The sequence below is a fragment of the Emys orbicularis genome, chromosome 18 (assembly GCF_028017835.1).
Source record: "Emys orbicularis isolate rEmyOrb1 chromosome 18, rEmyOrb1.hap1, whole genome shotgun sequence".
Lineage (NCBI taxonomy): Eukaryota > Metazoa > Chordata > Testudines > Emydidae > Emys > Emys orbicularis.
Genome location: NC_088700.1, coordinates 9,705,533 through 9,729,520, shown reverse-complemented (window position 1 = coordinate 9,729,520; position 23,988 = coordinate 9,705,533). Strand labels below are relative to the sequence as shown.

The window sequence follows — 23,988 nt, the reverse complement described above, 5'->3', positions numbered from 1 at the left end:
GGGGCAGAGAGTGGAGGGGTAGGGGATGTGGAGGGCCCAGGGGCGGGTGGTGAGAGGCGGGGGGGCAGAGAGTGGAGGGGCAGGGGGCGTGGGGGGCACAGGGGCAGTGGTGAGAGGCGGGGGGCAGTGAGTGGAGGAGCAGGGGATGTGGGGGGCACAGGGGCAGGTGGTGAGAGGCGGGGGGCAGAGAGTGGAGGGGCAGGGGATGTGGGGGGCACAGGGGCAGTGGTGAGAGGCGGGGGGCAGAGAGTGGAGGGGCAGGGGATGTGGGGGGCCCAGGAGCGGGTGGTGAGAGGCGGGGGGGCAGAGAGTGGAGGGGCAGGGGATGTGGGGGGCACAGGGGCAGTGGTGAGAGGCGGGGGGCAGAGAGTGGAGGGGTAGGGGATGTGGAGGGCCCAGGGGCAGTGGTGAGAGGCGGGGGGGCAGAGAGTGGAGGGGCAGGGGATGTGGGGGGCACAGGGGCAGTGGTGAGAGGCAGGGGTGCAGAGAGTGGAGGGGCAGGGGATGTGGGGGCCCCAGGGGCAGTGGTGAGAGGCGGGGGGCAGAGAGTGGAGGGCACAGGGGCAGTGGTGAGAGGTGGGGGCAGAGAGTGGAGGGGCAGGGGGGATGTGGGGGGCACAGGGGCAGTGGTGAGAGGCGGGGGGCAGAGAGTGGAGGGCACAGGGGCAGTGGTGAGAGGTGGGGGCAGAGAGTGGAGGGCACAGGGGCAGTTGTGAGAGGTGGGGGCAGAGAGTGGAGGGCACAGGGGCAGTGGTGAGAGGTGGGGGCAGAGAGTGGAGGGGCAGGGGGGATGTGGGGGGCACAGGGGCAGTGGTGAGAGGCGGGGGGCAGAGAGTGGAGGGCACAGGGGCAGTGGTGAGAGGTGGGGGCAGAGAGTGGAGGGCACAGGGGCAGTGGTGAGAGGTGGGGGCAGAGAGTGGAGGGGCAGGGGGGATGTGGGGGGCACAGGGGCAGTGGTGAGAGGCGGGGGCAGAGAGTGGAGGGCACAGGGGCAGTGGTGAGAGGTGGGGGCAGAGAGTGGAGGGGCAGGGGGGATGTGGGGGGCACAGGGGCAGTGGTGAGAGGCGGGGGGCAGAGAGTGGAGGGCACAGGGGCAGTGGTGAGAGGTGGGGGCAGAGAGTGGAGGGCACAGGGGCAGTGGTGAGAGGTGGGGGCAGAGAGTGGAGGGCACAGGGGCAGTGGTGAGAGGTGGGGGCAGAGAGTGGAGGGGCAGGGGGGATGTGGTGAGAGGTGGGGGCAGAGAGTGGAGGGCACAGGGGCAGTGGTGAGAGGTGGGGGCAGAGAGTGGAGGGGCAGGGGGGATGTGGGGGGCACAGGGGCAGTGGTGAGAGGCGGGGGGGGGCACGGAGGCGTGGCATGGGGAGAAGGGGCCGAAAGTGTAGGGGGCCCAGGGCAGCGGCTGGAGGGGCCCAGGGAAAGGGGGAGCGAGGAGCAGGGCCCGGGGCCCCAGCAGGAGGCCGCGTGCGGGCTGACGGAGGGGGAGGCCCCGCAGCGCCCGCCCAGGAGGGAGCCGTTTCTGGTCCCCGTCTCCCGGGGCAGCGGGAGCGGGCGGCAGCAGCCCCGGCCCCGGCGCCATGGAGAGCTACACGGTGAGGAGCGGCGGCTGCCCCGCCCTGAGCGCGCAGGGGGCCGGTCTCGGGCCTGAGGGGAGGGGCCCCGTTGCTCATGGAGCAGGGGGAGCTGGGGGGTGCCCATTGCCCCCAGGGCAGGGGAGCTGTGGGGTGCCTGTCGTCTCCCGTGGCAGGGGGAGCTGTGGGTGCCCCTTGCCCATGGGGCAGGGGGAGCTGGGGGTGCCCATTGCCCACAGGGTAGGGGAGCTGTGGGGTGCCTGTTGTCTCCCAGGGCAGGGGGAGCTGGGGGTGCCCCTTGCCCATGGGGCAGGGGGAGCTGAGGGTGCCTGTTGCCCCCAGAGGAGGGGGAACTGAGGGTGCCTGTTGCCCAGGGGGAGCTGGGGGCTGCACAGTGAGGGAGGCTCTGAGGTGATTTTGTGCCCAGGTTCCCCCATGTTTATCAACGCCTGTTCCCCCCACGTAGGTGCTGGAGCAGCTGGAGCCCGGGGCTCTGGGCACAATGCTGGTGGTGGAGTTAAAAACGGAGAAAGAAGGTGCTGGGAGGAAATACGTGCTGAAGCAGGTGAGAACTTGGTTGCCATGACACCGAGATGCAGCTCTCAAGTACATCTCCCTAGGCCCATTTGCCTGAGAGTAACGTAGCCCAGCATACCAACCGTCACAGACACTGGGTCTGGGTTGGCTTATACTTTGAATTATGACACTGTTTTGAACTGCAGTTGCATTCAGATCGATTACCGGAGCATAAAGGTTGAAAGGTGGAAAAGACTTATTCATTCCCGCCTAGTCCATTCTTCCCCAGATTCACTGTCACTCTCATGGCAGGGGAAGGACAAAGCTGATCAACTGCAGCTTTTTATTGCTGCTGGACCCAACTGGCAATCAATGTTATTCTTTTTTTTTTTTTTTTGTATGAACAGGATTTTAATTCAGCCAGTTGCTTTGTGTACAACACAAAGTTTATACAGTTTATATTACGTCAGCAGGCACCCAACAGTAGATATTAGGGTTGCAGTGTACAGTTACTGATGATACATACAAATTGGGTGCAAATTCTCCTGGTGGGGTTACTTATGCGATGCTCAGTGTCATAAAGCTTGGCCACCTCTGTATTATATTCTCATCCATGTCTTTTGTTATATTGTTATCGTTGTCTTTTGTTTGTTTGGTACAGGTTGAATGCATTGATGAACAACAAGCAAATGAAGCCCTGAAGGAGGTAGCAATGCAGTCTTTTTTTACTAGTCTAATTCAGAAGGAGCAGGGTCTTATCTTAAACAGGGTCTTATCTTAGAAAAATCCTTTATCAGCAATAATTTGAAAATATAAATAGCCCTACCTGATTTGGGCCTTGACTACCCATAAACTGTCTTGTCCTCCCTCCTCGAGGGGTCCCAAAGTCTGGTCTCCAGCCTGAGCCTGAATCTACACAACTTTATAGTCTAGCAGCCGAAGCCCCACGGGTCTGAGTCAGCTGACACGGGCCAGCCATGGGTATTTTATTGTAGTGTAGACATACCCTAAGACTCCAGCAATTCAGTTCAGCCTATGAATTCTTAGTAACAATCCTTAGACTTGAATGTTTGGGTTTATGTGGCCAGCTGTTCTCAATGGATGGCCCTCATTTCAGAGCCTGTGTTTGTTTACCTTTAGGGCACAGTGCAAAGCCCATCTGTTTGTTTGATCATTAGCTGGAAGGATGGAGAGTGGTCTGGTGATAGTCCTGTTTATTACTTATGACTCAATTTCTACATAGTACATGTTATTTTAATGTTGTGTTGATTTTTGTGCCCATGGATCTAGAAATTTCTTGATGGGAATGTCTTCACTGGCCTTTCCCTTCTATGGTACCTGCGTTGTGCATACCTCCTTCAGTATTTAATAAATAAGACATAATAATAAGTCAGCAATATTGCTAATATCATAATTATTGTTCCAACAGAGCACAGATATTCACAACAGAATGGTCTAGTGCAGGGGTTGGCAACCTTTCAGAAGTGGTGTGCCGAGTCTTCATTTATTCACTCTAATTTAAGGTTTTGCATGCCAGTAATACATTTTAACGTTTTTAGAAGGTCTCTTTCTATAAGTCTATAATATATAACTAAACTATTGTTGTATGTAAAGTAAATAAGGTTTTTTAAATGTTTAAGAAGCTTCATTTAAAACTAAATTAAAATGCAGAGCCCCCCGGACCAGTGGCCAGGACCTGGCCAGTGTGAGTGCCACTGAAAATCAGCTCGTGTGCCGCCTTTGGCACGCCTGCCATAGGTTGCCTACCCCTGGTCTAGTGTCACTGCTGGTGTTCATTGCACCTAGCACCTGCTGTTCACAATGAGTGAGAATGTTTAAAACCAATTAATATTTAGTTGTGGTCAGAAAGTAATTAAAATTGCCTATTCTACTCAATATACCAGCCCCCTGTGTGTATTCAGAATTAGATCTGCTGACTTTACTGACCAAAGTTTGAGCCAAATTGTCTGCTGGTGTAGTTCTATTAAAGTAAATGAAGTTATACTAGCTGGGAATTTGGCCCTTTGTTTTTACTCCTTTTTACTCCATTTAGCTCTGTAGTGCCATGAGCACAGCTTTGGGAGAGTGAGCTGAATTCTGTTCCAGCTCATACATCAACAACAGAATTTTTAAGTAAGTTCCAATTGCAGGATCTTTACCTTGAGACTTTACCTCGTGGCCAGGGTTAGAGAGATGGACACTTTGTGCATTTTAGTTACACCTGCAATTCACAGTTGACTCAGGGTTACTGCAGATGATGGGTGTACCAGAAATAACCCAGTTTGACTTTCAAATTCCAGGATGAGTTTGTAAGGCTGGCTGTTAGGAAACAATCTTTTTACTTGTGAACTGATCCTTTGCGAGATGACAAATGTTGAACCCCAATATGCTATTTGTACAGAGTTATATTTAGAGAAGAGCTTCACTTAAGTACTGTATTTCACTTTTATTGACACACCTTCGATTGCAAATGTGAAATAGAACTGAAAAAGAAAAAGAACTGGACCTGGCTACTTTGACAGGGACATGGCATGATTGACAGTCAGATATCTGCCCTTTGTGTTCTGTGTTTTGAAGACATTTTCTTAGTCCAGGAGAAAAAAGCATGTGGATTGTTGCAGCTCACTGAGAGTAAACTCTTTGGGTTTCATTTGCTGTCTTTCCAACAGGCAATGGATCTGCTGAAACTTCAGCATTCAAACATCTGCATTTACAAAGAATTGTTTATCACCTGGGATAATAAGGTGAGAATGAAATACTGCCTGTTAGAGTGGAGCGCACAAACTGGCATGTCAAAGTTTCTGTAGCTAGGTGAGGGAACACTTAAGGTTTCTGGGCCTGTGATTGAGCCTCCTTCTGTGAAGTATCAGAGGGGTAGCTGTGTTAGTCTGGATCTGTAAAAAGCAACAGAGGGTCCTGTGGCATGTTTAAGACTAACAGAAGTATTGGAGCATAATTTCCATTACATGCGTCTGACGAAGTGGGCATTCACCCACGAAAGCTTATGCTCCAATACATCTGTTAGTCTTAAAGGTGCCGCAGGACCCTCTGTTGCTTCCTTCTGTGAAGGCAACTAAGTTACACTACCATTGGGGCAGCACAACATGGCTGTGTTGCATCCCAGTGTCTTTGTATCTGTATGCAGCATCTTCTCCTTTTGTTCCCATATGCAACAGATACACAATTTTTAAGCTGCTGCGGTTCCTTGCATGTCTGAATAAAGCACCTTAAAAATTGGCCCATAAAGAAGCCAGAAGGCCAGAGCTATTTCTTTGTGGACACAATCTTGCATGCTACTTGGGCCTAAATCTCATTGAATTCAGTAGAATTTATGTTTGAGTGGAACTGCTCATATGGTTTCAAAGGTACTTGTTCCTGTTAGAAGCAGATGTTTGATGTTTAAGTAGACAAAAGTAAATATTGACTCTTTTGTGGGAGACAAATAATCCCATCACATACTTCCATGGTGTGCACCAAATCTATTTGCAAGGCCCAACAGCTGATTTGTATCTTTGTTGCTGCATATGTCATTACCTCCAAGTGACTGAATAATGTCGATCTAATCTCTTGCAGATTTCATCTCTATTTCTTTGTCTGGTGATGCAGCACTCAAGCCAAGGAGACCTTTCATCTCTGATCAAGGCAAAAAGGAAGAAGCGAGAGAAAGTAGAAGATATGGTAAAAAATTACAGAAAAGGCTTCTTATTGAAATGTAAAGTAATCTCACTGCCTTTAACTTTTTTCACTACCTTCTGTCCTTTCCCAGCTGCTCCCCAGAGACATCAAAGTATAGTATTTATTGCTTAAAGCAGGAGACTAGGACTTAAGACTTCTGAATTCTCTTCCCAGCTCTGCCACTGAGTCATTGTACAATCACAATAATAATACTTATCACTTATATAATTTTCTATTCCTGGGCAACTCAACCTTTCCGTGCCTTAGTTTACTCTTCTGAAAAATGGAGATAATAATAGTGCCTAATTCACAGGGGTGATGTGCAGGTTAATTGATCTGCAGAAAGTGAAAGGAGTATAGTATTCCCACTTGGACTGGAACCTGTATCAAACTAAGAAGCCTTCATGTGATTAGACATGTCTTATTTCACCATGAAGTTATTCTTTGTGTACTACATTTTCCTGTATATTTCTGTCCATAGGTGCTTCAGAAGTTCCTGGGGCAGATGGTGGATGCTTTGTTTTATATACACAAACAAAATGTTTTTCACAGGTAAATAGAAATTCCAGCCTCTTTGACTGCTAGACCTTTGCCTGTTTGCAGCTGAACTATCACTTCAGCACAACTATTCACTTGAGAAGCAAGACATTGTACATTTTGGTGGCATGGTGAGGCGTTTCAGAGATAAGATGGAGTATCAAAAGGAGTTTATAGCAGAGATAGATTATTAGTAGATTTACTGTATGAGTGTTAATCAGTGCTCTTCTCCTTCTCCCACCATTTTTTTCCCTCGGTGGTGTTTGACTTCAGAGACAGTAGTCTGATGTGAATTTATTGATTAAAGCAGGGGAGTGGAAGTTATACTCCTGGATTCTATTTCTGCATCTGATTGTTGTCACTCTAGGCAAGTCATTTAACTCATATGTTCTCCCCAGATTTATCCATCCACAAAATGAGAATAACTTAACTCTTGAATGTTTGTAAAGTGTTCATGATCCTGTAGTTAATGAAATACTGGAATATTGACACTTCATTCACATTCATATTACAGTCTATAATCCTGCATAAACCTTGGCAAATGAGCTGTGCCCTAAAAGAATAAACAAACTTAACAGGAATAAGAGAGGAAAAAGGACTAGTGTCATGCTCAATGTTCGGATAAAGTTGAGGCTTCCAGTGTCAATTTTTAAAGCTTTTTGCCTTATTCACAGTAAAAAAGGAAAATAAATGTATTTTATTTCATTATAATTTGTAACTTAAGAACAAAGCCCATCTTTTTTATGTAAAAGGTCTCAGAGATAAGAAGCCTGTAGCTATACATCATTACGCTCTGATTTAACTTGTTGATAAAAACCATTTCTGTATGTTGCAGAAACCTCAAACCGTCTAACATCCTTTTAACTGATAAAGTATCCTTCATGCTTTGCGATTTCAGTGTAGAAACTCTTATGACTGATGAAATGAAATGGAAGATAAGAGTGGAAGAAGGTAGCTATTTAATTTTAATAAATTTAGTATTCTGTGGGTTTTTTTTTAAAGAGATTCAACTGTGTTTTTTAACAGTTTAATTTTATTACAAAATAAAGAAGGCAAAAAAAGGTGTTTTCCGATTACATTTTATTTCTTCTAAGCAGCAAGCAAGATCATTGTAAAAGATCAAGAATTAAATAGATTGATTGTGTTATGAAAACTTTCACACTTACATAATTGGTCTGAATCTTGCTCAGCGGTGATAAAAAATAATGGTTACTGTCTGATCGCAGTTTTGTGGTACGTTTAAAATGAGTTTGGAAGTTGTCTGTCCAGTTACAGTTGCAGATGCTCACATCATACAAACCACTGTCACAGTTGGAAAAATAGATCTTTTAATATTTTGGGAGTCATGAGATGGCTCTAAGCTACACTGAATTTGAAAGACTATTTGCAATAATGTATAGAAAGTTAGATCTTGGTGAATTGTTTGTCATTAATTGTAGTGCGGTTCTTCTTAGAATCTTCTATGGAGTATCACCAGTAAAAATCTAACTCACTGTAGAATCTTTCTGACTGAATTGTACTTTGATGTGAAACTGCTATCTACAGGTCACACCCATGCAAGCAAAGCAAAACATTACACAGTGTCAAAACAATTACTGATCTGACATTTATTTCAACAGATCCTGTCTCTAAATCCTGGATGTCCCCTGAAGCACTCTGCTTTTCCTTTAGTGAGAAGTCTGACATTTGGTCTTTAGGATGTATTCTACTAGACATGATGACCTGCTTCTTTCTGAATGTATGTACTGTTGAGAGTACCACGAACATTTCACTGGGAATGTAATGTGTCAAAAACTCCCAAGAGATCCACAAAGTGAATACATACAGAGTCTACTAGTATTCTGTTCTTTACAGGTGAAAGACACAAATTCATTACTGCAGGATATTAGAAAGGACACCAGTAGTCTTGAGAGAGTTCTGACGTTAATGCAGAAAGGGAATAAAGATACTCTGCCTTTGTCTCAAATTTTACTTACGATGCTACAGATTCAGCCCAGTATGAGACCCTCAGCAAAGTGAGTTCTGGACATTTTCCCTTGCTCTATTCTGTTTTTTGCTTCCTCCGGGCCCCTATCTGCTGTAAGAGGGAGTGTTCTTCAGTGTTTAGATTAGGGGACTGAGAGCCAGGGTTCCTAGGTTCTATCTCTGCAACTGACTCTCTGTGCTACCTTGCTGTAAGAAAGTCACTTCACCTATCAGTGCCTTGGTTTCCCCATCTTTGAAATTAGTGTTCCAGTGTACACTGACCAGAGATTCTCTGATCAGAAAGGATAATTGGTTTTGTTGGAGAATTATGTTATAAAACAAAGTTATAGACAATCTTTTGGAGGCTGGGCTGCAGTCTGTATATAGTTTGCATTCTTAGAAAATGTCTGCATTGACTAAGGTTTTATTTTTATATGAGAATCTCAAAGCTCTTTACAAACATTAATTAATTAAGCCTCAGAGTACATCATGAGATTGGTTAGTGTTATGTCCACTTTCCAGGTAGATAAAATGAGGCACAAGGGTTAACTGACTTGCCCACAGTCACAAAATCAGTGAAAGAGTCAAGATCAGAATTTAGGAGTCCTGATAACCAGAACCCTATTTTATCCACTAATTAACACTTCCACTTCCAACAAAACACACCAAAATCAATAGGAAAACTTTGTTGACATTCTTTCTCTCTCCTTCTCTAGGGATCTGGTTGATATTCCATATGTTATGGAATGTTTGACTCTTGCTGGTTCCTCTTTATCAAAACAGGAAAAAACCTTGCCTTCAGCAATTTTAGATATGCTCCTTGAAGGAGGAATTGGAAGTGTTTTAGGTAATCAGGAAAATAAGTTGCTTTTGAGATACTGACATTAGTTTTCTATTGAAATGCCAGTGTGTGTTCCATTTAGGATGTATTATACTACAGAAATGAATGAATGGATGACTACCCCATTGTACCTGAAATGAAATGCATCACTGTTTTGGACAAGAATCTCTGTGTCACCAGTCTTATAACTTCATAAGAGTAGTAGCTCTTATCTAATGTTCTTTCTGAATAGGGTGAGAGAGTGTTATTAAAATAATTTTTGTCAGACTGTTCTGAAGTTCCTGGGAACTCCCCACTCTGATTGCATTCTAGTTTATGGCAGTTAAACCTATTAAGATATTCAGTTAGAATGCATTATTGGCTAAAGAGAAAAAGCTGCTCCTTTAAAGAATTTTGTTTACTTACATATCTTTACATTTTCTTATTAACATCATTTCATATTGGAGTGTTTTAAAAGAACATAAATTATACTTAAGCTACAAACTCTCAAAGAATTTTATGAGATAGCAACATTACAAGGTTTGTGGGGCTCCTAAATATATTCAGCAAGAAAGATCTCATGTACATTTTCTTCGTAAAAAATCAGAACGACATGTGTCTTGTAGAGGGTTGCCATATTCAATAATAAATATTTCTAGTTTCTAAAGCTTAGCAGCTCCATAAACCTGTTAGAGCCCTAGTTTTTTCCCTCCTGAGATTTTCAGCATCACAGAGAAGACTGACTGAAGAAAATGTTACATATATATGAGATCAGATCCACAGTTGGTGGAATCAGCATAGCTCCATTGGCTTTAGTGGCCTATACCAATTGATGTTATCTGGGGATCGGACCCTGGGCTTTGGTTAGGGATTGGGATGGAATTAGCTTCAGTTCTGTAAAATCTGCTCTGCACAAGCTAAAGAGTGTGTGTAAAACCACTAAAGCCTTTTTAGTTCAGTGCTACAATTCCCCAAAACAGGAAATGCCATGTGCATAGGTGGGGGAAAAATCTTATTATTTTTTGTTCATATATCAACATACCTACTATTTTGCGTGAGATTTGCAATTTTTAAATGTTTTACACTTTCTTTCAGGTTTTTTTTTTAACTGAGTCTCAAGCTGAATTTCTTTCAATTATGTGAATTCACAGGCTGGGCACAGAATAGGAAAACAATAAAATTATGAACGTATCCTGTAAATATTTGTGTAAAATGACTTAGCAGAAACTTCTGATGTCTTGTTTTATGCAGAATTTATGCAGACTTACTGGGACATAGAGCAGGCTCAAGCAAAAGCCATAAAGCGCCTTGCCAGCTTACTAGGAGAAGAAAATGGTATGGGTCAATATTTCAGCATTTTGTTTTACTATGTTCTTGCTCACCGCTTTTACTCTGAAAATAGTGGGAAAACATAGTGCATAATAGTCCATTAGCCTGTTAGAAAACTGGGTTCAAATTCTGCCGTTGGCTACAAGTGAAAATGAGTTTGATTGGTCCCAACCTATTTTCCACTTGTGCACATCTGTCTATCTCTGTCTGGGAAAAGCTTGGACTGAAATAGCGGAGATCTTGTTGGACAGGATTGGAGTGCACTGGCAGAGCTGCGTCTGTGGAGCAGGACCAAAGATGCTGTACGTCAGGGCTGGTGTGTGTTGTCAGAGACCGGTGGGGTCCCAGGACTGTAATAACAGAGAGTGATGCAGGTTGGAATTTTAGTGCTTTGGCAGAGCTGTGTGTGGGAAGGTTACATCGCTTCTCCCTTCATTATGCCTAGCTCTCTGCAGTGCTATTAGACTAATGCTTTTATGAACTCTAAATTCATTCTGTTAAACAAATTCCACTAACAGTACTCTTATTTCAAACTATTATCACTTTTAATACTGGCATTGACCTTTGATATTAAAAAATAGAGATGTTTAAGATCTGGGTAGATATTAAAGTATAATGATTTAATGTTCTAGGACTGTAAGCAATAAGGGGAAAGAACATGGTGATTTCCTGTCATCTACGAATATCTGTGAAGCATTTCAACTGAAAAGTAGCTTTTCCCATTGAAATAATGTGACTCTGTGATAAATAACAGTTTGAATAGGCATGAATAGACCCTTGCTAGCAGTGATATAAGCTGAATTTGTTACAGTAGATATTTACATCTCTGAGCAGGGCCGTCCCTAGGGGGGTGCGAGGCCCGGGACATCGGTGCCAAGTTTATAATCTGCCAGGGGGTGCCCCGCCCCCACTCCACCCCTTCCCCCAAGGACCTGCCCCTGCCCTGCCTCTTCCCCGCCCACTTCCGCCCCCTCCCCTGAGCGCGCTGCGCTCTTGCTCCTCTCCCCTCCCCCCCACCTACTGATGCCGCGAAACATCTGATCCGCACCAGGTGGTAGGCGGTGAGAGGGAGGGGGAGGCGCTGATCGGCAGGGCTCGCCAGCGGGTAGCAGGCGCTGAGGAGAGAGGGAGGTTCTGGTAGGGGGGCTCCTCCTCGCTCGCCCGCCTGCCGCTCGCCTCCTCACCCCGCTCACCCGTCCGCCTCACCTCTCTGCCCGCCTCCTAACAAAGCGCAGGCCCAAAGTGTGGGCCTGGGGCAGTCGCCCCGATTCGCTGTACCCAAGGGATGGCTCTGTCTCTGAGAATGCTTAGAATGGGTTCCAAGAGGACATCTAAGTTCCCTTGGACAAATTTGTTGCTCCCTTTTGGAATAGCTAACGCTGCCCAAAGACTTGCTAGGACTGAGAAACCTAGTGAAGTAATCTCCCCCCCGAGTCTGAAAAGCATAATTTCTCAGCACTACCACACCAGAATTCTAGCCCATGTCACTTAAAACAGTGGCTCTCAACCTTTCCAGACTACTGTACCCCTTTCAAAAATCTGATTTGTCTTGTGTACCCCCAGGTTTCACCTCACTTAAAAACTACTTGCTTACACAATCAGGCATAAAAATACAAAAGTGTCACAACACACTGTTATTAAAACAGTGCTTACTTTCTCATTTTTACATATAATTATAAAATAAATCAATTGGAATAAAAATATTGTACGTACATTTCAGTGTATAGAATATAGAGCAGTATAAACAAGTCATTGTCTGTATGGAATTTTAGTTTGTACTGACTTCACTAGTGCTTTTTATGTAGCCTGTTGTAAAACGAAGCAAATATCTAGATGAGTTGATATAGCCCTTGGAAGACCTCTGTGTACCCCGAGGGGTATGTGTATTCCTGGTTGAGAACCACTGACTTAGAATGTAGCCAACCAAGAGCTGCAATACTACTTTCTAGGAGGAAGATGGCTACAACTAACTTGAACAAAACGGAAGATTGTGGCTGCTTTTGTCTTTAATGCAGAGGAGGTGCCCACGAGACTACTGGTATCAGTGTGTAATGCTCCATCTTGATATGCACAGCTTTTCTTTCAGATCAAGAACATTGTTTAACCATCTCTGCCTTACCATGTCATGCACGGGGACCCAAATCTGTCCTAAAACTAGGAACTCCATGTTGTATTGAAGGTGGGAGGCATATAAACCAGCTAAGTTATTAAATGTTGACTCTAACAATTCTTTTCTTCATAGCCTTAATGTATTTGCTAGAACTTCTGGATCCTGTCACTTGTGCAATGAGGATTCATATAGATTCTCTAGAGCTACAATTAGATGGCTGCAGATTACTGCTTGACATTATTGGCCAAGGTACAGTAATGAGGTTCCATACTAAACACTGAGTAACTTGTTACATGTAGTAAACAAGATTTGAAATGGATTTGGTGACAATTAATATTCATACTAAGATATTAAGGAGTAAATTTATAGTTACATGGGGATTTAGCCAGCTTTAATGGGAGTCCAGATTCTCTAGGGTGGGTGGTTTGATTTAAATTAGAGTGATAGAAATCAGCAAGCAAGAAACCTTGATTTAATTTTGTTTTGCATTTGTATTTTTTAGTAGTTTTCCTAAAGGAAGGATGATTCTCATTAGTTGGTATCATTAAAACCTGTTTATTTGCAACTAAATACAGCCTTTATATTAAATTTGGTATTTCCATTTGCTCACCAGGAGGATACCCTATATCTATACATATTTATTTAAACAGACATTTATTCAGAATCTTAATTTTTATTTTTTTATGATAGAAAATAATGAATGATACATTTCCCATTTACTAGATGATTTTTGTTTACTCATGATGTGTGTCAAGCTGCATTTGGATGGAAATTAGAATGCAGTTAAAACGAACCAAAACAACATTTTAAATTAGTTTTTTACTAGTTAAATAAAACTACCTTAACTGTGCTGCATATGTAAGAAAAAAAAAAAGTTTCTCAAATCATGTTTTGCATTTAAAACTAACTGGTTTACTAAATAGAGGAAGTATTAGCTGTAGCTAGTGAATTGATGGAGTGTTTTTGATCACCATGTGCCAGATTTTGAAATCTCTGGGAATTAGGCACTTAACCTGTTTATGCACTTTTTGAAATCCCACTAGGTGCCTATCTGCACTTCTGTGTGCCTAAATGCCTTTGAAAATCTGGCCCTATGTCCTTCAAGTTTTTAGAATTAGTAGATCTCATCCTCTCCCACCTGTTGGAAGAGGAAATGAGATTTCTTGCTTTTTCATCTCCCAGTTGGTCTCAACTTTGAATGAACTAGTTCAAATGCAGAAAATATTCCTTTGGCACCTGCTAGGTAAACTGAAACCAACAGTAAATTAAGGCAAAAGTTTTTCTGCACAACTGAATTTAGAAGTTCTTCCATTTGGAAGAATGTAAATACCAGCATTTGCTCCATTGTAAAGACTGCAAATAATAGAGATTCTTAATGCAGTACATGACATTGTAACATATTTATAAAGCTTGTGTTGACCTCAAAAGTTAAAGGCCCTCCCCCGATTCTGTATATAATTTAAAAAGCAGCACCCCTTAAACTTGTTAAAATGTGAGGCCTCATTGATGCAGCAAATTACTTTTTATTTATTTTAATAAATGTTGACTTTTAAAGAACGAAAGCTTTTGTACATTTTTTTCCCAAGTCCTGCATGCAGATTTTTACTAAAGTTTATAAACAAGTGATGTGGTTCAGTGCTATGGTTAAATTCTCAGAATATGCTTGCAAAGCTACTGAATGGGCAAAATGGGTAATTGCTCATGTGCAGAGTTTGAAATTTGTTAATGATCAGTTTCCAATTGTGCTTTCTGCATACGATTTAGGGGCACATTTTTGATAATATAGCCCTGGTAGCTAACAAAATTTCTGTATAAGATGCAGTATGATTAACTCTAGGAGCAACCCATAGGTTTAAAGTTGCCTGTGAATAAAAACAAATGTCCTGTGCAAAAATAATGTAAACAACTAGACTGTACCTCCTTTTCATTCTTCTTTTACTTGTTCTCATTTTTGTAACATAATTTCCCAAAGGAACATATGAAAATTGCAGAAAATGAGACAAAAAGAGCAGTTTGATTTCAGGAAGAGAGGGGAAAACATAACAGTATAGTCTATGTTAAGTCAACAAATGATGCTTGCTTCATGGTATACCTATGCTGGGAGCAGAAAAATCAGACTTCAGTGAAAGCTGCTGAAGCATCCTCATGCTGTTCCATGTTTTGCTTTTGACAGCCCTACAACAGAATGTGGATGTGGAGATGCTAGTTGGTGAGGAAGGAATCAATTCTCTGTTAAAGACAATGAGAACATATTCCGAAAATGAAGAACTGCTCTCAATGATCTGCACTTTACTAATGATGATTTCAGCCAGTGGTGGGTCCTCTGATCCTTTCATATGGACATGTTCTTGTTGTTTATCCATCTTTATCTGTTGGATTAAATACATAATGGAGAACTCTGTGACTTAGCATAGCTATGTTGCTGTACATGGGTTGTTTTTCCATCTCAGAAGCATTAGTCAGCCAGTTCTAGTTGCAAGACAGCTGGGAGCATAAGGTACACTATATTCGGACTAAGTGGTTTGAGACTGGATGTATTAAAGAGGTGGTGTGTTCAGTCTTGGTTGGCTAACAAGTGATTCTTATTAATTTACGCAGATGGTAACACTGGGGAAAGCTAGGGCATGAAACCTGTGTTTCATTGCTGGCTCTGCTTCAGGGCATGTCTACACTACAACTCTAAGTTGACCTATGTTAGGTTGACTTACAGCTGTTGCCATAGGCGCCGACTCCGTGGGTGCTCCGCTTATCACCCACCGGCAGCAAACCCCTTCCCCTGAGCACCTCCCAGCTGTTCCATGGTGTGCAGGAAGTGCTGGGAGGGAGGGGGAGAGAAGAGGCAGGCCGGGGGTGGGGCTTTGGGGGAAGGGGTGTAGGGGTGGGAAGAGGCGGGGTGGGTGCTTGGAGGAATTGGGTGAAGTGGGGGCAGGCCTGGGATGGAGGGAGGGGTCGAACACCCCCCGGGTAGAGAGGAAGTCGGCGCCTATGGCAGTGGCTGATGTCCACACTACCCTCCTTCTGTCGGTGGTGTGTGTCCTCACCAGGAGCGCTTCCACTGACTGAAGAGGGGCTGTGTGAGGGGGCTAAGAGCCAGGGCTCTCAGCTCCAGGCAGCTCCCTGCCGGGACCCCAGCTTCCCCCAGGGCTCTCGCCTCTCTGCTCCCAGCTGGGGGGAGGGGGTAGCCGCCCAGGACTTCTTGCCTTCCTGAGTGGAGAGCCTCTGGGCAGCAGCCTGGCTGGGAGCGGGGAGCTGGGTCAGCCAGGCTCTAGCTGCCTGGCTTTCTTGTCAATTTCACAGCTCCAGCATGGAGCATGTAAATAATGCAGTGTCTACACAGACACTGTGTTGCCCTAACTACACCGACATAAGCCCTACGTCTCTCGTGGAGGTGGAGTTATTCTGTTGGTGTAGTAGGGCACTTACATCAGCGGGACAAGACTGTAGTGTGTACACTGACATACTTAGGTTGATGTAAGCTGCCTTATGTCGACCTAATTGTGTAGTTTAGTCCAGGCCTCAGACTCTGCCTTTGTGCCTAAGCAAGTCACTTAATTTCTCCATTCCTAGGGTTTCCATTCAGCCTATAATTACTAATATTAATATTATTTGTACTTGTCTCCAGTGCCAGATCACATTATGATTAAGGCTGCAAGTCTTTCACGGAGGTCATGGATTCCATGACTTTCCAGGACCTCTGTGACTTCCGTAGCTGCAGCGGCTGGTGCGGCTGACCCTAGGGCTGCCCAAGCAGTTGGGGCGGCCCTGGGGCCAGCGGCACTGGACGCTGCTCCGGCGGCCAACTGGTCCCGGGAGCAGCAGTGGTGGTTGGGCCCCAGGCTGCCCCCACCCAAGGAGCAGCAGTGGTCGTCAGGCCCCGGGCTGCCCCCACCCGAGGAGCAACAGCGATGGTCAGGTCCCGGGCCACCCCACCCGGAGCGTCGGGGCCCTAGACCGCTTCTCACCCGGAGCAGCGGTGGCGGTGAAGCCGTGGGCTGCCCCTGGCCCAGAATGGTGGCGGTGGGGCCATGGGCTGCCCTCCGCCCGGAGCAGCGGTGGCAGGGCCCTGGGCTCCCCCTGCCTCCCAGGAGCAGCAGCAGTGGGGCCCTGGACTGCCCCCACCCCCCAGGAGCAGCAGCGGCGGCAGGGCCCTGGGCTGCCCGCCCCACCCCCAGGAGCAGAAGCATCTGCTGGAGCACCCCTCCGCCCTAGGGTGACCAGACAGCAAGTGTGAAAAATCGGGACAGGGTGGGGGGGTAATAGGAGCCTATATAAGAAAAAGACCCAAAAATCAGGACTGTGCCTATAAAATCGGGACATCTGGTCACCCTACTCCGCCCCTCCCCAGCACCTAAGATTTAGTTAGGGGTATTTTTAATAAAAGTCACAGACAGGTCACTGGCCGTGACTTTTTGGTTATTGCCTGTGCAACCTGTCCGTGACTTTTACTAAAAATACCCATGACTAAATCGTAGCCTTAATTATGATGGTATTCGGTTGATTTTTGTGAAGGATTAGGGAAGGATTTATCAATGCAAAAGGAACATGTCCAAAAAAGATTTGAAACTGTCCAAAAATATTTTACGTTATTGTGTGCAGGGTAGTTGTAGCTGTGTCGATCCCAGGAAATTAGAGAGACAAGATGGGTGAGGTAATATCATTTATTGGGCCAACTTCTGTTGGTGAGAGAGACAGGCTTTCGAGCCACGTGGAGCTCTTCTTCAGGACAGAGAAGAGGCCTGAGAGACCTGAAGAAGAGTAATGTGTGGTTCAAAAGCTTGTCTCTCTCACCAACAGAAGCTGGTCCAATAAAAGATATTACCTCTCCTAACTTGTCTCAAACATATTTTTGAGACATTTTATTTCAACTTGTACAAAATATAAAAAGGCAGCTATCTAAGATTCTTGGCACTTTTGACCTAAATTACCTTAGGGCAGGTCTACACTTACTTCCTGGTCCGGCCGTAAGCAATCGATCTTCTGGGATCGATTTATCGCGTCTTGTCTAGACGCGATAAATCGATCCCGGATCGATCCCGGAAGTGCTCGCCGTCAACGCCGGTACTCCAGCTCGGCGAGAGGAGTACGCGGCATCGACGGGGGAGCCTGCCTGCCACGTCTGGACCCGCGGTAAGTTCGAACTAAGGCACTTCGAATTCAGCTACGATATTAACGTAGCTGAATTTGCGTACCTTAGTTCGAAGTGGGGGGTTAGTGTGGACCAGGCCTAAGTTATTGTTCAAAATGAATTCTTAAGTCTGGAGTTGACTAGGTTGGTTGGATTGCTAGACTGACTTGAATGGCAGTGATTGATGCCCTTTCAATAACTCTCTTTTTGTTCCTTCCATGAAGCTCAAAACTATAATGGGAGGAGATGGCCAAATTGAGAAGGTTCTAAAAAGGCCAGTCACCACTAGTATAGTCTGTGTGCATGTGGTTCTCATTAAGAATCCAGTACATTTCTTTTGCTCATTTTCATATTGCCCTTGATCATATTATGTTATTCCCTTGTTTCATGACTCCTTTTGATTTAAATTTGTTGTGTAGTGGTGGCAGTGGCAATATAATTATATTATGTCCTTTTCTGTGCTTATTAGAAATGGCTGCAGAAGCACTGAGGAAAGCTGGAGTCATCACAGATGTTCTGTCAATTATAAGCAATTTTCCTCAGAACAGACAGATCTGCCTTTCTTGCTCTGGTATTCTTTGGAGCTTGGCTGTGAATGGTAAGTAGAACACAGCAGATACTGTGCCTAGCTGGATTCAGAGATTCTTATAGCTCGGGGATGAAACTTTTTACTGACTTCTCCCAACTTTGAGTACAGTGGGGTGTTGGAGAAAAGAATGTGGTTGAGAGCTTTGATTTAGTAGCATTAGAAGATCCATCACTGAATGAGCTATGGGGCAACACAGACTAAAGGTCAGTGCGAACGTCTCAATATCCCTAGTGGTGGTAAGGACCTAATTTGTAAATGTTACGCTGCATACTGTTTATAAACATTCAGAAATGAAAAGTGGGTTATGTGGCTGCAGGTTCCATCACATAATGTGATGTGTTGTGATAAGAAGAGGAAATGAAGTATAATCAGCATATTGGATTGATTTAAGAAACAAGCCTAGCAAATGGAGGTAAATTAGATGATACATTGGCAGAGAGGGGGAATTGTCTTTGAAATAAGTAGCTTTTTTAATAACCCCACAACACACCCTAGCTTTCCCAGGCAGAGATTTTTGTAAAAAACCTCCAGCCATGCATTTCTATCCTACAGTCCTGTCATATCTCACAGTTGAAACAGGATCAGGCTAACTCTTGACTAGAAACCTCCAAGGAACACCAGCAGGTGGCGTTCCTTCTACTGAGTCAGTGCCGAACCAATGCCACAGCATTGCACTACGCTGCTGCTGGGAGATCCCTTTTGCACCAGACCTAAATCTGAGGCCCTGACCACGGGCGGTGATTAGAGTCCATGACACTTCTTGAAAGAGCAGGGATGTGTTATTCTCATTGTCAAGGTCAAAAAACCAAAACAAATGTGCGCAATTGCATTCTGCATGTATAATTTCCCACTGCAGGTTCAACTTGGTATTTTTCTCTGTGTGATCTGTTAGGTATCATTCCTGAGCGCTATGTTCTGCCCACAGATGGCTGCATTTTAGGTTTGGGTGAAGCAATTTCTGAAGATAGTCTGCATGTTGGATTAAGCTTGCAAAGCTTTTGCAGATGAAAACAGCTGGAATAATGCAAGATTATTTTACTAATGTAAAGAAGAGTTGATGGAAGGAATCTAGAGCATGATCAAATAAATCAAATATATAACTAATCAATAGTGTGTTTTTATACAGAAAACATAACTTCTCTGATACCTTTGTGCAGTAAGATGTTTGCCTGCAGTTTAATCTGCTCACTGTGTTAATGTTTGAGTTAACAAACTCTGCTTGATATATTGGCATTTGGATTTTCTTCCTAATTCAGAAAGTAACATGGGGCAAGCATCACTAAAAAATGCTGTCCAGATTATCACTGGAGTCCTCCAAGAACACCGTGAGGATGGAGAGGTGGTTGAGTCGGCTTGCTCTGCCCTCTGGGTTCTGACACTTCAGGGTGAGTTTTCATGTTTGCTGTGCTTTATGCACAGCAGAAGTTAGTCTGACAAAATTACACACAGCAGTTATTTAAGTAGTAATTAAAATGAATGTTGAAGTGAATCCTCTATAACTTATCTTGGTGCAATACAACCTGCTGTACCTTAGCTGGCTTTATACCTATACTTTAGCTGGCAACATAGTTACCCTCCTAACTGAACCAGCACCCCCTAGTTAGTCTCTTTCTGACAACCTCAGATGAAGTTTAATTTTGTAATAACTCTTAGCTAGGTTAAGTAAATACTTCTATCAGATACTACAGTGATGAGCACGGTTTAAGAACCTATGTAGAATAGATTGTCACCTCTTAGTTGTCTTCTCTCACAACTAAAGAATCCCAGGTTTGTTACTCTCTGTTCCTATGTAAAACCACCCAGTACAGTATTAGTGCTGTGTAGAGTATTACAAAGAAAGGTGTTTAACATGAATGTCATCACTGTCTTGGGAAGAACATGACATGTTAAAAATAAAAGTATTATCTATATATCACTATGTATGTACATTAAAAGGAACATCTTTGCAGTACGAGTCTGGTACTAATGCTTCTTCGAAATCACTTTATAGATGAAAACATCCTTGCAGCATTTTCATGCTACCCTTTCTCCATTTTCATCTCCACCATTCAATCCCCTTATTATGGCCACCATCCTTCTAGCCACTGCATTCTTTCCTCCCCAACCCCTATGAGTAGAGGATGTTGTTTTTGCATCATTCCTACCCTCTACTGATCTGGGGAGTGAGAGGCTGGAACTAGGAATTGAACCTGGAGCTTCACCTAGCAGATGGTTCATAACTGTCTCTGAGCCCCTGGACCAACTCACAATGCTCAGATATTCTATTAGTCTGTATTATAGTAAAATAGGCCTAACAGGGCTTACTTTTTAGTTTTGGTGCATGGTAAAGGAATCCTTGTAGAAGCTTGAGGCAGAAGCTGAAAGCACTGATGGGTATTTCACTGGCTATTTTTGCAGGCTGCTTAATTGAAAGCCAGTATGAACCAACAACTCTGCTTTTGTTGGATGCTCTCAGGATGAATCCAGAAAGACCAGTGCTGGTGAAGAATACCTGCTTGGCATTGGCAAGCCTCCTAAGGATATCTGGTAACAATCCAGAAAGGTGTTTTTAACAATGGCAAGTGGGCATCAGAGGCAAACAACAACTGTAAAGACTGAAGGTTCCCAGTGGGGTTGGGAGGGATGTCTGCCCTCCTGGATCAGTCTTCTCCTTCTACCTGTCGGAGAAAAACATTCAAACAAGAAAACTAGATTAGCCCCTCCTGCCCAAGAACAGAAGCATAAATGTCAGAGGGAACTGGTGGATCAGCAGAGGGAGGGGGACCCTGTTGTAAACTCTCTCTGTGTTTAAAATACTTCCTTGTGATGACGTTGTTCTAGTGTGTAAAAAGGATACAGCTCAAGGAGCGGTTAATGAAAAATGAACAAAGGGTATCTGGGACATAAAGAGAAGTTTTGCCTTGCAAGAAAGTGCCAGCTGCTTACACAATCCTACACATTATCTGAAGGTGCTTCAGAATAGTTTTCCAAGGCAGGAAATCTGCCACTGCCTAGTAGCACTTGTGTCTGTCCCTCTTTTTCAGAGTTATCTGCTTTCAGACTTATCGTAACAGATACAAAGGGCAGTGGAATAAGCCTGATCAAAGACTCCTACCACTTTCACTGTGATGATCCAGAAGTGGTGGAGAACATCTGTATGCTGATTAATGAGATGGTTCAGTACGGTAAGGTCTTGTTGTTCTTTCTTGTCTTTGGCCAGTCCTTTTTGTTCAGACAATGCATAAAATCATAACAGCAACCAAGAATAATTTTACACTGTCAATCAGCACAGTGACTGGAAATTACTGCTTGCAGTTCCCAGCCAGACTACAATACTGTACAATAAGCTATAGCTCACCTTCTGTGGTATGAAACCTGAAATATGTTTTCAGATTCAGGTTAGGAGCTATTACGAGACTATAGTAATTGCACATCTGGGGTTGCTTCTCTCCAGATCGTTCACCATGGAAGTGTAAATAGTAAAGCAGGAAAGGCAATATGTTGCAGTTTGAATAAGAACATCTAGATAAGCATAGAGCCTTGCTTGTCTTATGAGACAGAAGAAAGGAAGGAAACAAAACTTCAGGTGTGGCCCGCCTCAGAAATAATGCACTGGCTCATTTTTATCCCACAAGTTAATAACATCTGACCCTTCCATTTAAACTGCTCGTGCCTACTAGTACTGCTTTCTGTCTGCACATTTTAAACTAGACAGTAAGCTCTTCAGGGCAGAGAGACATTCTCATGATGTGGTTAAACAGCACCCAATGCAATGGGGCCCCAACCTTTGTTGTAGCCTGTGCACTCGACTGCAGAACAAGTAATTAATACACAGAGGCAGAGCTCCAGGCCTCTGGGTTCCTGTGCTTGCATATCAATTGTACTAACAGATGCTCATTAGCATCTTATAGACGCCAAAGGAATCTTTCAATTGTCCCTTACTTGATTTACTTTAATTTCCATCTAACCTGATCCCACTTTTCCTCTTATGTTTGTTTCAAACTTCTTTATGATATTCTTGTTTCCTAACATAAGGGCCTTTCCCTCCCCCTAGTCCCTTTGGCCATTGTCAGGTGAGAGCTATGGAAGGTGAAGTATTATTCCAAGCATTGTTTATTACAGTAACTAAGATAGATTCCCCTGTTCCTTTGCATCAGATGACATAGTGCTAGAGATGATCTCCCAGAATATGAAGGAGCTGCTGACTGAAATGAAAGTCAAGTTTACATCCAGTATGGTAGGTGGAAGTCAGTGTCGTAACAAAGAGCACACTCAATTTGTACAAATGGTTTTATTTCTTGGCTATGGCTTGCACAAACATCAATCATTTGGAGTTGTCTGGAGATGCCAGGCATCCATCTTATCCAGAGGAAGATATAGTGCAGGAATTTGTGGGGGTAGGGGCTTAGTGTGGATTCAGTGTGCAGGGTACTCGAGGCTGGGGACTCAGAATATTTCTAAGTGTACTAAAAAAATAAGCAGGTGGAGCATAGTTTATCAAACTTCATGCTGAAGATACTCTTAAATCAATTAAATATAAGTTTGACACTATTCCCGCTTCATCCAGCATTAGCCTGCATATATTTTTTATTACATTTTTCGTACCAGAAATACAGGTTAAAGTATATAGGAACAAGACAACTATATTTCAAAGCAGAGAGGGATTTATTGATCTATTAAATAACCCTAAAAAGCCCAAGCCACTTAATTGCGTGGGCTTGCTGTCCTGGGGAATTACTTTATGTTTAATTAATTAAACAGCAAAATAATTCCCACCTTTGTTTTTCCAACACTAGAGCGACCTACACTCTTAAACCACCAAGTTATTAACATAGAGTAGTTTGCCATCAAGCATGTAGCAGTTATTTAAAAAAACAAACAAACAAAACCGATAGTCAGAGCCTCCACCCTTAAATTTAATTTGCTCATAGTTCTCTTCCTCCAGAATGTTTGCCTCATAGTACAAAGTCACTACTTTCCACAATGTTTTTCTAGCTATCATTCCCATTCCCATAAAAAAACAACAACACATTACACATGTGAAATACCACTGAAAAAATAACAATTCTTTTATTATAAAACCTAAGAGAGGTCCTTCCCTCTCCCATTTTTCTCTTCCTCTAATCAAGGCTTTTTACAAGCTAGATTTTGCTCAGTGTACTTATGTACATTATGTAACATGACAACTATTGCTAAATATTTAGAGCAGATTCCTGATGACCTTTTAGCATTTTTTTATTTTTAGACAGATTATATAAATTTTATAGTTTTAGGAGCCAATCCTGTAGTACAAAGGAATTACGGGTGAGAGTAAAGTGTCCGAATTAGGCCACATGTTCGCTAAAAATATTGAAATAAGTTATTGAGACCCCAAAATGCAAATGAGATATACTGTCTGAACTCCTATAAAAGGACATATATTAAATACAGAATAGATTTTTGTACCATAGTTATTAATTGTCTCTTTACACTGTAACGTAAAAACCAGGGTAAACTTGTATTTAACAGTTTTCACATTTCTCCCCAGGAGATAATTACCCTTGTGGATTCAGCACTTTTGAAACTGCAGAAGTAAGGTAAAAGCTGTTCTATATATACAAGGCTTCTGATTCAGGTAGAAATGCTTGATTCCTTCAGAAGTATTTTAAAAAGATTTTTCTCCCCAGAAGGAGATACTGCCTGTATTATATAGACATCATCTGCTTGAACATATTCCATTGTATTCTTTACAAAGAACCACTTTGACTACTGACAATATTGAGAGTCTGACAGCAG

At 43.6% G+C, this 23,988-nt stretch overlaps 1 protein-coding gene across 1 annotated transcript; it reads left to right on the top strand.

Annotated features, from left to right (window-relative positions):
- Positions 1 to 1,574: 1,574 nt before the first annotated feature.
- Positions 1,575 to 23,870, top strand: STKLD1 (serine/threonine kinase like domain containing 1). Its single transcript, XM_065418762.1, has 19 exons — positions 1,575 to 1,589; positions 2,035 to 2,133; positions 2,746 to 2,790; positions 4,754 to 4,828; positions 5,658 to 5,762; positions 6,241 to 6,311; positions 7,132 to 7,247; positions 7,916 to 8,034; positions 8,151 to 8,311; positions 8,978 to 9,108; positions 10,333 to 10,416; positions 12,653 to 12,769; positions 14,694 to 14,834; positions 18,115 to 18,243; positions 19,491 to 19,619; positions 20,632 to 20,760; positions 21,258 to 21,398; positions 22,371 to 22,450; positions 23,741 to 23,870. Exons 1-19 carry the CDS (start codon positions 1,575 to 1,577, stop codon positions 23,786 to 23,788), a joined length of 1,935 nt encoding a protein of 644 aa, XP_065274834.1. The 3' UTR covers positions 23,789 to 23,870.
- The last annotated feature ends 118 nt before the right edge of the window (positions 23,871 to 23,988 follow it).

What these genes read in the sequence shown, in the direction of transcription:
- STKLD1 (XM_065418762.1), top strand. An exon ending in GAGAGAAAGTAGAAGATATG is followed by an intron (nt 5,763 to 6,240) that starts GTAAAAAATTAC and finishes TTCTGTCCATAG; the next exon opens with GTGCTTCAGAAGTTCCTGGG. An exon ending in AGTATGAGACCCTCAGCAAA is followed by an intron (nt 8,312 to 8,977) that starts GTGAGTTCTGGA and finishes CTCCTTCTCTAG; the next exon opens with GGATCTGGTTGATATTCCAT.